This window comes from Tilletiaria anomala (genome assembly GCF_000711695.1).
Source record: "Tilletiaria anomala UBC 951 chromosome Unknown K437scaffold_199, whole genome shotgun sequence".
Lineage (NCBI taxonomy): Eukaryota > Fungi > Basidiomycota > Exobasidiomycetes > Georgefischeriales > Tilletiariaceae > Tilletiaria > Tilletiaria anomala.
In genome coordinates, this window is record NW_013546823.1 from 1 (window position 1) to 12,364 (window position 12,364).

General features: G+C 54.8%; 6 protein-coding genes across 6 annotated transcripts; 3 read left to right on the forward strand and 3 right to left on the reverse strand.

Annotated features, from left to right (window-relative positions):
* Positions 1 to 593: 593 nt before the first annotated feature.
* On the forward strand, positions 594 to 1,902 carry K437DRAFT_68327 (uncharacterized protein). Its single transcript, XM_013384390.1, has 3 exons — positions 594 to 627; positions 733 to 1,034; positions 1,110 to 1,902. The coding sequence occupies exons 2-3, from the start codon at positions 899 to 901 to the stop codon at positions 1,745 to 1,747; spliced, it is 774 nt and encodes a 257-aa protein (XP_013239844.1). The 5' UTR covers positions 594 to 627; positions 733 to 898; the 3' UTR covers positions 1,748 to 1,902.
* Positions 1,903 to 2,689: 787 nt separating this feature from the next.
* K437DRAFT_68360 (Pkinase-domain-containing protein) lies at positions 2,690 to 5,691 on the forward strand. The gene is made up of 5 exons (XM_013384391.1): positions 2,690 to 3,072; positions 3,163 to 3,496; positions 3,559 to 3,690; positions 3,763 to 5,511; positions 5,602 to 5,691. The coding sequence occupies exons 1-5, from the start codon at positions 2,793 to 2,795 to the stop codon at positions 5,624 to 5,626; spliced, it is 2,520 nt and encodes an 839-aa protein (XP_013239845.1). The 5' UTR covers positions 2,690 to 2,792; the 3' UTR covers positions 5,627 to 5,691.
* A 69-nt stretch (positions 5,692 to 5,760) lies between these two features.
* K437DRAFT_260323 (uncharacterized protein) lies at positions 5,761 to 6,788 on the reverse strand. The gene is made up of 3 exons (XM_013384392.1): positions 6,645 to 6,788; positions 6,278 to 6,352; positions 5,761 to 6,204 (listed from the first exon to the last, which is right to left on the reverse strand). The coding sequence occupies exons 1-3, from the start codon at positions 6,771 to 6,773 to the stop codon at positions 6,112 to 6,114; spliced, it is 297 nt and encodes a 98-aa protein (XP_013239846.1). The 5' UTR covers positions 6,774 to 6,788; the 3' UTR covers positions 5,761 to 6,111.
* Positions 6,789 to 7,126: 338 nt separating this feature from the next.
* Positions 7,127 to 9,330, reverse strand: K437DRAFT_276953 (uncharacterized protein). Its single transcript, XM_013384393.1, has 3 exons — positions 8,684 to 9,330; positions 7,598 to 8,623; positions 7,127 to 7,523 (listed from the first exon to the last, which is right to left on the reverse strand). The coding sequence occupies exons 1-3, from the start codon at positions 9,164 to 9,166 to the stop codon at positions 7,506 to 7,508; spliced, it is 1,527 nt and encodes a 508-aa protein (XP_013239847.1). The 5' UTR covers positions 9,167 to 9,330; the 3' UTR covers positions 7,127 to 7,505.
* Positions 9,331 to 9,707: 377 nt separating this feature from the next.
* K437DRAFT_271295 (Endonuclease/exonuclease/phosphatase) lies at positions 9,708 to 11,644 on the forward strand (the record flags this gene model as incomplete). The annotated part of the gene is made up of 4 exons (XM_013384394.1): positions 9,708 to 9,991; positions 10,078 to 10,772; positions 10,843 to 11,237; positions 11,297 to 11,644. The coding sequence occupies 4 exons, from the start codon at positions 9,708 to 9,710 to the stop codon at positions 11,642 to 11,644; spliced, it is 1,722 nt and encodes a 573-aa protein (XP_013239848.1).
* A 42-nt stretch (positions 11,645 to 11,686) lies between these two features.
* On the reverse strand, positions 11,687 to 12,364 carry K437DRAFT_68445 (uncharacterized protein). Its single transcript, XM_013384395.1, has 2 exons — positions 11,961 to 12,364; positions 11,687 to 11,894 (listed from the first exon to the last, which is right to left on the reverse strand). The coding sequence occupies exons 1-2, from the start codon at positions 12,173 to 12,175 to the stop codon at positions 11,729 to 11,731; spliced, it is 381 nt and encodes a 126-aa protein (XP_013239849.1). The 5' UTR covers positions 12,176 to 12,364; the 3' UTR covers positions 11,687 to 11,728.

The window sequence follows — 12,364 nt, forward strand, 5'->3', positions numbered from 1 at the left end:
CCCACCCACACAGCTCAACGAACGCACCCTATTGACCACTCACCAGAGAGAGACTTCGAGTTGCAGCGTCATGTTGACGAGGATGGGTGAGAGAGATATCGCTGCACGCTGACGGTGCGCTGACATCACAGAGCATTCAGAAAGGGAGAGAGCGAGAGATGAGGTGTGCCTCATGCGAGCTGCCCTCGATTCGGTGCAAGTTTGAGAGATTCCCGCCATGCCAAATTTTTGCTCAGATCAGCGATCACAAGTCACAAGCACAACCACGATGTAGATAGTCTATAAATTATATGAGTCGTCACATACATGTACACATGTCTTGTTCGAGGTGCAGGCCATGCTAAGCACAGACATTCGAACATGGCGGAAGAGCTAGACGACCAGTTCATCATCGATTCAGACGTCGCGAGCGTCTCCAGCGGTGAGGTAGAGCACAGCGACTCGGACTTGAACTCTGACGCAGGCGAACCCTCGGGCCATCTGCCGTCCGCTCATGATGCATCGAGCAAGAGCAAGCTGAGTGATGGAGGTGAAGGAAAAGAAAAACTTCAATTATCAGCAGGTCAAGATGCAAATGATAGCAAGAAACGAAAACGGAAGCTGCAACAGGCAAAGAGGAAGCGACGAGTGCGTACAGACGGAGTAGGTGAATGCACATGACCAAAGGCACCGTGGCTGACCCCTTCGCCGAACATTGGACGGATGCAACCCTTACATTCGCTCACAATCTAGAAAGCGGAAGCAGAGGCAATAAAAGCGTCACAAAAGCCCTTCTATCTACTGCCGCCAGACGTGCAAGCAGAACAATTACGACAGCTGCAAAAACAAGCTTTCCCGAAGCTGACCGCGTTGGAGTTGAGCGAGATGGAGATCCCAGGTGAGGGTGGTATTCAGCCGAATGATCAGAGTGTTCAATTTGAAAAGTTCCTCTGTTAATCCGATCACTCCGATCACCTTAGAATCTGCCTTTGTAAACGTGGCGGACCTATTCGAAGAGCGCAAGCTCGAAGACTTTGAACCAATGTGCAGTACAGGTGAGTAATGATGGAGTTGAAAGCGGCCAAATTGATCTACCAGCACGCTCAAACCCACCCTCGCATCTCCTGCAGCCGTTCCGTCTCTGCGGAAAACTTTGGATGATCCAAAAGCGAAATGCAGAGTAGAGAGGGGACGGCCAGCGCTGCTCTGTATCACGGGCAATGCGATGCGTGCTGCCGACCTGGCGCGCGGGCTACGCGCATTGTTGCCCAAGTCAGACTCGCCGCAAACTGCAAAGGCGAGTGCCAAGTTGAAGAAATCAGGTGGGAAAGTGATGGATGGAAGAAGAAACGTGGCAGAGAAAGGAACAGACGCGAGAGAACCGGGAAAGGGAGATGACGAAACCGCGGAGGGCAGCGCCGCACAGCCCTGGCCGACAGTCGCCAAACTGTTCGCACGACATTTCAAGCTTGCTGAGCAAGTCGCGTTTCTTTCCACGCACATTTCACCCTTGGCAGTTGGCACTCCTGCGCGTGTAGCCGACCTGCTCAAGCATGAAGCCGCCCCAGCAGCGGCTGAGACATGCGCAGCGGCCGCCCTATCGCTAGCGGAGCTCGAGCTTCTTGTCATAGATGCCAGCTGGAAAGACGCCAAAGAGCGAACGGTGGTTGACGGCTTGGAGACGCGCGGCGAGCTGTTCAAATTACTAAATAGAGACGTTATTAAGGAGAGGATCAAAGATAAGCGCTGTAAGCTTCTGCTATTTTGACATTACATGCCTCACCTCCATTGCGACTGGGCAGCGAGTGAAAGAATAGTACGAGCGGGGAATTATAGACGTAATGAATTTTGAAGTGCTCAAAGCTGGCATAGTGGATGAATACATGATAGACATCGATCGCCACGCCTCACAGGCCTGCTATCGCAGGAAAAAGCACCTCATCAAGGTATATTACACCCTTTTCTAGGTCCAGACTTAGCTCAAGGTCGCTACCGTTTGGTCTTGGCGTGCCCCTGCATCACACAGCTCATACACGATGCGGGACTCCCCCGGGTAGCACTTTGCGCCCTGGCCCCGCCGCTCCCGCGCCTGTGTTTGCGTTGGCCAATCCTGGTCAGGACGAACTACTGCGGGGGCACCAGCACACTCTCACTCACGCCCGCAGATACAGATTCCGCTACACTTCCACTGCACACTGACGTACTAACGTGGAGCATACCAGCCGGGACGAGGGTGTGTCCACAGCTTCCCGCAAGCGACAAGAGGCCCCGTTCCACGGATCTACGGCTCGGATAGCCAGCCTAGCTTGGCTATGCATACATTGCTCCTTTTACCACCTCCAGAGCGCACCCAGGTACTGGCACAAGGATATACGTACCACGGTCTCATGGTGCACCAGAAGTACGTGCGTTTGTGCAACAACAGCTGCAGAGCAGGTCTGCAGCCCTACTCGTCAGCGTCGTTTTGTTCGTGCGCTTCCCCGGCCCGGTGACGACAACATCGACGACGACCAAATCCGCCTTTGGCGAGATCGCCGACTTTGCCGTGGCACGCCCGAAAGTCGAAGGTCGAAAGCGGTTGCGATAAGCTCATTTGCGCGGCTGTAGCCGGATTCAATAGTGGCATTGTCATCAGCAGCTGGGCGCAAGTGCGAAATCGGTACATTCTTTGGCGCTGCTGATATCCAAGGCGTCCATCGAAGCCGAGCCGAACAAGCGGCGCACACTCCCACTCACGTCGCTTGTTCCGAAAAGACTTCCTGCTGGCGTCCGCACTCTGGCTGTACGCATACCAGGCTTCCCGCGACTTCGGTATGGCGGACGTGCATGTAGGCGACGCAAACGGGCCCGGGAACAGCACGGGTCATGGCTCCACCCGGCACCCGCGGGCGTTCAGGCCAGATGGAGATGGACTTGCTCTCCCGCATGCAAGCGTAAATGGCGGCAGTGGTAGTGGCAGTGGCAGGACGAACAGGCCCGGGGAGCGAAGCGGGTCGTCCAAGTCGCACGGTAGTCATCATCGGCAGCCGGTACGCATAGGGCAGTACACGGTGCAGCAGACGCTCGGTACGGGCAGCTTTGGCAAGGTGAAACGTAAGTAGGCCTTCCGCCACAAATTCTCGGGCGATTTTCTTCCCCTGCTGACGATCATGACATGTGCGACTCCTTTGAAATGGAGCGCAGTGGCGACGCATTCGCTCACTGGACATCGAGTGGCGATGAAGATCATCAACCGCAACAAGATCTCATCCCTCGACATGGGCGGGCGTGTGAAACGTGAGATACAGTACCTCAAGCTCTTACGCCATCCACATATCGTCAAGCTGTACGAGGTCATCACCACACCCTCGGACATCATCATGGTTATCGAATACGCAGGGGGAGAACTGTTCCAGTACATCGTAGATCGAGGGAGAATGCCCGAGAACGAGGCGCGGCGCTTGTTCCAGCAGATCATTTGCGCCATTGAGTACTGCCATCGGCACAAGATCGTACATCGTGACCTGAAGCCCGAAAAGTGAGTCTGTCTCCGCAGTGGCTCGGGGCGGAGGGTTTTCTGAAGCACCCTTTTGTCCATAGCCTCCTGCTGGATGAATACCTGAACGTCAAGATCGGGGACTTTGGATTGTCGAACATCATGACGGACGGCGATTTTCTCAAGACCAGCTGTGGCAGTCCCAACTACGCTGCTCCTGAGGTCATCTCTGGAAAGTGAGTCCTGCATGCTGATCGGATGTGCCCTCTCCCATCAAGCGGCTGATCAGCGCATGTGCTGGCTGACAGATTGTATGCGGGGCCGGAGATTGACATTTGGAGCTGCGGCGTGATCCTGTACGTGATGCTCTGTGGGCGCCTGCCGTTCGATGACGAGTACATCCCGACGCTGTTCAAGAAGATCAACAATGGCATCTACTCGATTCCGTCGTACGTCTCGGCAGAGGCGAGGCAACTGCTGCAGAGTATGCTCGTCGTCGATCCCGTCAAGCGCATCACTATCGCAGAGATCCGGCAGCTGCCATGGTTCCAGATGAATCTACCCGGCTACTTGCAGCCCCTGCCTCCAACTCCCGCGGCCGAACCGAAAGGCTTTGACTTTGACGTGTCGCAGACGCAAGGCGGCGAAGTGGGCCAGGCGGTCGATCCGAACAAGCCGCGTCGAAGCCTGCTCACAGCCGACCTGGGCCTTGTAGAGGAGGAGATCGTTGACGAGTTGGCGGGAAAGATGATCGGCTTCTCGCGCGAGGACGTCACGTCGCAGCTTTGCGCGCCGGGCGAGAACCAGGTCAAAGTGGCGTACCAGCTGCTGCGCGATCACCAGCGCATGATACAGAATTCGCACTTGGAGGAGCAGAAGGAGATGCAAGGTTTCCTGGCGCAGAGCCCCCCGCCCTGGAACGCAGGCCTGGACGAGGCCATGTCCCGCTCGACGAGCATCAAGCGGCGACCGACGGGGACAAGCGGCAGGTCGAGTCATACGTCGCGGAGCTCGTCAGTTCAAGCGCCGGGTGCAGAGCCTGGTACGTCACTCCAGCAAGGTGCGACGGCGCAAGGCGAGATGTCGGAAGAAGCGGAGCAGTCTGCTGACGCGGAGGACAACGCAACAGACGTCCTCTCTGGATCCGACGACGAGCTGCTCACTGAAGACGAGACGATCTTCACTGACGACGACGATCTGGACGAGGTGCAGCGGGTGCAGACTGGCATCGCACTATTGGAAAGCAGCATACCCGGCTCAGAGAGCTTTGTAGGCGATGCCAAGGACTCGGCCGTGCCGCTGCCGACGCCGCAACCAAAGAAGGCACGATCTAAGTGGCACTTCGGTATTCGCAGCCGGAGTCCTCCGATGGAGATCATGCTCGAGCTCTACCGGACGCTGCAGGTGCTCGGCATGGAGTGGCGCTTACGTCCAGAGCTGGAGCAGACAAAACGGAAAGAGGGCAAAGAGGAGCAGCAGGGCCAGCAGAAAGGAGGGCAACGGCAGCAGCAGCACTCCGGCGGGTACGACGACGCGACCAAGGCTCAAGAGCTTTTCTTTCTCGAGACTCGATGGAATGTCGGCAATGTGTTGGTCCGCATGGATCTGCAGCTATATCGCGTCGACGTCAACAACTACCTCGTCGACTTTCGCAACGTTGGATACACCGTGCAGGACGAGGCGCGCTCCTCTTCTGCGGCAGCAGCGGCAGCGGTGACAGCTGCAGACGACGGTGAGGGCGAGGGAGTTGGAGATGAAGACGACGAGGACAAGGACAAGGACCAGGGCCGGGAGAAGGCCAAGGAGAAGGACGGTAACAGCAAGCACGCAGTCAAAGACGCCGAGCAATATTCCCTAGGCGACAAGGTGCTCGAGGCGCTCGAGGCCGCAGCCAAGGAAGCCGAAGCTCGCGAGGAAAGCGCGCACATCTCGGAAGCCGCCAAGCGTGAAATCAGACGCAATATCAACCCGAAACCTAGTCTTGCGCCTGCAGTGCCGACTGGCCGTAAGGAAGTGTGTAGCCCATTTTTGTTCCTCGAGTGTGCTACGCGGCTCATGTGAGTACTTGCGCGCTCGCGCGAATTCAAGTTAGTACGAGACTGGACGCTGACCCCTTAACACCTACTTGGACTCCCCAAATCTCACAGCGTCGAACTTGCTGGTGGCGGCTGATTGAATCTGCTGTCGGTACTGCTCCCTTACCTGCATCGCCGCGCTGCATCGCACGACTACCCTGCATTCGCGTTTTTGTTCCTGTCCCGCTCGTGCACGCATTATATCACCTCGGCAAGGCAGGAGCATCTCATTCTCCCATAAATTGCTCAGATCTGTACTCTAATAGACTCGTTGAGAGAGGTTCTTCTCTTCCTTCTGTATTCTTAGAGTGAAGCGTCGTCCCAGTCAGAAGACTTTGCAAGCAGAGCAAATCCGCAACGCTTCCGTGGGCCTGATATGACGCCTGTGACAGGAGCAGAGAGGCGTGGTGATTGGATTGATATGCTACAAGTATCTTAGGGTCGTTGCGGCCTAGTAGCGGGCGTGTGAACGGCGAGGCGTGAAGTCTCGGGAGCAGTGATGTATCTGCACAAGATGCATGCATGATAAATCATTTCGATGATGAGACAAAGCTTGAGCAAGCAAAAGATTAGATTGACGGCTCAGGCGGAGGTGGCAGGAACACTCTCTCTTTCGCTTGCGACCCGTCGAACGTATGTCGATGAGACAAGGTTAAACGCCTCAAAGTAGCGTTCCTGCATTTGCAAGCGGCGCAGCTCACTTCAGTCGCGAGTTACAAGAGCATCTCTTTTTGTAGAGGGCACTTACAAGACACCGTGAGAGGCACTGTTGTTCTTTGGAACTCAGCGAGCCTCCTGGGCTTGGGACGCATTTGGCGTAGCACTTGTGACTGCAATCACAACGACAGTGACAAGGGTTGACAAGAATGAGTCTTCACACCTTGATCCCATTTCTTTCGCCAGCAGCACAGACGCGGAGCTGATACTCACGTGGCCTGTATGAAAGAACACAGAATATAGAGAACAGAGCAAGGCCATAGCAGTTGGAGATGGAGATAAGCGAGAAAGACAAAGGTGTCAGCCCAGAAGCCAACCCTTCAATTCGAAAGCAAATCCAGTCGGCCAGGACTATCCGAGCCGGGGTCCGAAGAAGAGCTAAAATCGGACTGACTGACCTTTTCAATGAGCTGCTGAGCATTGGCCATGGCAAGTTCGTTGGTGACCTGAGCTTTGATCGTCTCTTTGCGCTCTTGCGCCGACATCTTGGCGCCGCCTGAGCTTCCCGTGAGTGATGAGAGATCCATACCGAATTCAAATCCGTCTCTCTTTCTGATAGGAAAGCTTCTAATACATCCGAAGGAATTGGACGATGATGTTGAAGACGAGACTGGATAGGTTGAAAGGTCGAAAGGAGCCAGATATTACAGCTGCTCATCAATCAGAATGAGACGAAGTATGTGCCAGTACATAGACAACAAAAATATGACCGAAGTATTACGTAATAAGCACTCGAAGAAACCCCTTCGATCAGGCGCCGCGGGCCTTTACAAGCGACCGATCACAGCGAGAAGGATGATCATCAGTACTAGTAACAGTACCAGCAGCGAGGCCGTTGACCTCTGCCCTTTCTACCCATCGGATTGGTGGTGGGCGACCAAGTTTACAAACAAATGGCTAACGGGCAAGGTTCGTCATTGGAAAATCATTTTGCCTCCTTCTACGCGCCATCTAAACTCCAAATTCGTCCAGACCAGATCCTCGCGCGGCGGCCATTCGGTCCCCAGCTTGGCAACCCCGCCACTACCCATGACACAACGGCCAGCGGCCAATCTCACAGAATCTACTGTACCATGCGACGCGACGTTACATAAATGGTATGGTTGCAAACGAGAAGGGGAGACAGACAGTTGAAGGTCTCCGGAACATGCTGAAACGGTCTTTTTACTTGATTCGCATCAGTCTGCGATGCCTCACCTGATCAGGGCCAGGCGCATATGCCATTTGTTGAAGTGGCATTGCGGAGACGCAAGGAGCCTTTATGTCAAGAGGCGCGTCTGGCAAAGTCGAATAAGAGTGATTAGAACAAGACTATTCCCACATAGTAAAAGTGTGCGCGTGCGGGGCTCACCAGAATATTTGCCGGAGTCTTGGACACTCGGTCGTAGATGTCCTGCATGTCCTGCTCGCTGACATCCGAAATATCGGCCATAAGGTACGCAATATCCTTGCTCGAGTCTGTGTGTTGCTTGTCGACGTTATGGCTCCCCAGAATCTCATTGATAACCTTGAGCGAACCAGGCTGGTTTTGGTGGACGTAGCAGATCCGGATGACGCGCGTTTCGGCTTCGGTGATGGCACGCAGATCTACCTCTGGGAAGTTGACAGCACCGACCGAGGAGCCAATGTTGATGTAGCGCGTCAGAGCACTGGCGACCTCAATGCCGATCATCTTCTGTGCTTCCTCGGTGCTGCCGCCAATGTGGGGCGTCAGGATGACGTTGTTGCACTTGCGTAGACCCTCGGCCCAAGGGTTCAAAGAGTCGGTGAAAAGGTCCTTGCCGTTTCCTGCTGGCTCCTTCGGGTACACGTCAACCGCCGCACCAGCGAGATGGCCGGACTCCAAGCCTTCGATGAGCGCAGGGATGTCGACTATTGTGCCACGTGCATTGTTCAACAAGTAGGAGCCCTTCTTCATCGCCTGAATCTGTTGCGTAGAAATCATGTTCTTCGTTTCGGGCAACTCCGGAACGTGAAGTGACACGAAATCAGAGCGGCCAAGCAGTTCTTCTAGCGTGTCGACCTGTCGCGCTGTGCCAAGTGGCATGAGCGGAATCACGTCGTAGTAGAGGACAGCCATGCCCATGCTCTCCGCAAGGACTGACAGCTGTGAGCCAATGTGACCATAGCCCACGATTCCGAGCGTCTTGCCTCGAATTTCAAAGCAGCCTTTTGACACCTTGTTCCACTCGCCCAGGCGCATTTCCATCGCACGGTCGGTCAACTGTCGCGATAACGAGATGACCTCGGCGATCACTAACTCGGCTACTGAGCGCGAGTTGGCAAAGGGCGAGTTGAAGACAGCAACACCAGCCTTGGCAGCGGCATTCAGATCGACTTGGTTGGTGCCGATGCAGAAGCAGCCGACCGCGAGCAGCTGGGAAAAAGGTCAAGATGAGTGAAACTACGAAATCCATCACGCAACGATTGTACATACCTTATTGGCATTCCGGAATACTTTGGCGGTGAGCTTTGTTTTTGATCGAATGCCGATGACGTTGTAGTCCCCAATCTTCTTGCAGAGCTCTTCCTCGCTCCAAGCCTTGGTATGGAAGTCTACTTGATACCCTTGCTCTCTAAGCATCTGCACAGCGCCTTGACTAACGTTCTCGAGCAGAAGGATCTTGATGTCGCCAATGGCAAAGGGTGTGAGCAACCTTGGGGCTCTGCTGGAGCCTGGGATGGAAACTGCGCGTGCGCGGGGTGCGGTCGGCTGGTACATTGCACCGGGCGGCGAACTAGGCGAGCCGCCAAAGACGCTTGAGGCTTGTGCCGTTGCAGTGGCTGCCGCAGCTGTCGCAGCTGTCTGTTGTTGCTGCGCGTTCATCATGGCGCTGAACGAGCCGCTGAAGTTGCTGGGCGGGGAGAAACCCGCCCGGTGAAATGCTTGTGCATGGTGGTAGTTGTTTTCGTGCGTCATGCTGGGCCAACAATTCTTTAAGGGCTCAATGTTCGTGTAGAGGGAAGCTGCGTTGCAAGGAGGATAGGGATGAGCGTGTTCTTCTTATAAACCCCAGCATTGGATTTCTCCATTTGCAACTCGGATGTTAGAAGGCAAGAGACAGCGATCAACGTCCGTATTTCCAGAATGGAGTCATTGCACTCCAAATCGCTGTTGTATGACGCGGAGAAAAGCTTCAGGCGCGGAACTACTGAATACTTTGTAAACAACGTGCTTCTTGACGGGGTCTCTCGGCCGAGAGAGTTCCTCCTCCATCGAAGCATTACGTCGCCCAGATTCCTCGTCCTTGCCCTATCATCATCGTATTACCGCTTTGCGTCTATGAAGATATTGTCCAACGGGTGACAATACCCAGCGCAGCACCCGTGTGTTCGATTGCAAGCATTACATGATTCGGAGCTCGCACTCGAGACATTTCTTGGCTTTCCGATTGCTGGTCACATCAAGAGAGGCAGTGTCTGTTTCGACCGACGCTTGCTCTGGTTCCCCACAAGTCATCATGGCCAAGGGAGAGCCCCTCGCTGGCGGGAGCTGGCCGGGCAGGCCGACGCAAGAAGAGATCGAGGCGAAGCGCGCTGCGCGTGCTGTCAAGCGCACTGCAGAGCAAGCGCTCCAAGCAGCCAAGGAAGAGACACTGCGAGCGGCGCTGCTCGGCCAAGGTCCGGATGACGGCCCGGAACTTTTGAGCAAAGATGAAAGCGGAAGACAATTGTTTTTTCCACGAAGATGGTCGCATACAGGGCCTGAAGAAAGCAAGGGGGGAATTCGCATCTTGAGCTGGAAGTGGGTCTCCATCACATGGTTCCGATTTGACTATTTGAGACTTGAGATATTGAGCGATGTCCCACCCTCTACCTCCGCGCAAACAGTATGCTAGCTCAGGGCTTGGTGCGACGGAAGCTATTTCCTGGATCAGACTGCTTAAAAATGGCCGACCGCTCTCCCGGCCTCAGTGCTGAGCTGCTGGCGCATCGTTTCGACATTGGCTGCTTCCAAGAAGTCGATCGGACCGACATTCATTTTGCTACGCTGGAGAAAGGGAAGTTCGCCTATGTCTATGAAAAGGGATACAGCGTAAAGCAGCATGGCCTCATGATTTCTTGGAGGACTGTACCAAGGCGTCTCCGGACCTCTCCCTCCCCTCAAGCGGAGCACGAGGCGTCTGGATGGTCTTCTTCCTTCGAAAGAGAGCCACTAGCGACCAAAATTGCCTTTCTCGACGATCTTGACGTGACCCCCTACCTTTCTTCAACCTCAAGAGCTAAACGAGAAACGCTCGGCCCACACGCAAGAAGGGCAGGGTCCAGGCAAACGCGCAACATTGCTCTCTTCGTCGCTCTACGTGTAGCCGCGGGTGCAGGGTCACATCCAGAGCAAGGGGAAGCCTCGCAAATTAGGGCGGGAGGAGGTTGTCGCGGCGTGATCGTCGCGACCACTCATCTGTTTTGGCACCCGATGCATGCCTACGAACGGGTACGCCAGGCTGGCCTCGTCCTTCGAGAGCTCGATGCATTTCGGAAAAGTCAACCAGAATGGCAGGGCTGGCCTGTGATCCTTGCCGGTGGTAAGTCTTGCAGGTTGTTGAAAGCATTCACTACTTTGGTCTGACCCTTCATATGCACGTTGTGAAATAGACTTCAACGACCAGCCGCACAGTGCAACGTACCACTTCTTGACCGGAAGCAAGCTTACTTCGCATTGCGAAACAGAGATCACAGCCAGCAGTGTGATACATCAGACGATCGACGCGAGGGCAGAACGGGAGGCAACGGACATCGAGCATGCTGGAATCAAGCAGACAAACGCGCCGGTGTCAACGCCTGACGGTCACGAGGAAGGTGAAGGAGGGGAAGCTGCAGACGAAGAAGAGGCTGGTGCCGATGATCAAGTCCGCAAGAACTGTCGTACAGCTTTGCAGAAAGACGGACTGCTGTGCCTAGAAGAGTTTCACGAACTATATGGTGTCAACGGCCCAAGAGCACTAAGCACGTATGGTGTCTACAATCAGGATACGGGCAACTTTTTCGGTGTAAGTCGCATGCAAGGTAAACGACCCGCAAGCAGTGGCTGAACGTCTTTTCGATGCAGACTCCAGGGCGAGGAAGAGAACGTTGGGACGAGCACTGGACGCCAGAGACGCCTAATCTGCACGAGGGACCCAGTCGGGAACCAATGTGGACAATTTTCTCCTCCCTTTTCAGCCTCACACTCGATTACATTTTCCTACTGCCCACTAGCCGTGTAGATGGGAAGGCCCCAGAGATGTATCCCAGAGTTCTGTCGTTGCTGCCCACGCATCGAACGCACGTATTGCAACCAGGCATACCTCGCAAAAGCGTATGCTGCTCTGATCACATCGCGATCGGTGCAGAGATCGACCCTCAGGACTATCTAATGAAGGCGCAGGTAGCTGGCACCAAAAGCGGACAACCATAGCGAGATCGTTTAATAGAATTAGGCATGCAAATCACAGCAAGCAAATTGTATTACGCCACATCCGCAGATCGAAATGCATCGCTGCTACTGGTGTGAACCTTGCTGACTACCTTGTTGCTGCTGATGTTGCTGTTGTTGCTGTTGCTGTTGCTGCTGCTGCTGTTGTTGTTGTTGTTGCTGTTGCTGCTGAGGAGTTTGTCTGAAAAGCTGCAGCGCCAGCTGAGCAATTTGCTCTTGAGTAAGATTCGAGCTGCAACAGAAAGAGGCTGAGTCAGGAATGATATTTACCGCGCACGGCAATTCTTCATCTGCTCACCTGGCTAACGTTTGCGAGAGCTGCTGCTGCAGTGCCAGTATACTGGCAGCGTCACTGCCACTGATCGGTCGTGTGATGGTATTTCCAGGTCGTTGCTGACTACGCGCTGCAGCAGCGACGGCGTTCATGATCGCGGCGTTGGCTGCTGCGTTGGTCAAGGGAACGCCTGACGTTTGAGGCGGTCGCGCCTGGGGCTGGGCTTGCATATTGCGCATTTGTTGCTGGGCCTGCAATTGAACTCGAGCCTGCGCCTGCGCTTGAGCCTGTGCTTGCGCCTTGGCTTGGGCTTGGGCTTGTGCTTGTGCTTGTGCTTGGGCTTGTGCTTGTGCTTGTGCTTGTGCTTGTGCTTGTGCTTGTGCTTGTGCTTGTGCTTGTGCTTGTGCTTGTGCTTGTGCTTGTGCTTG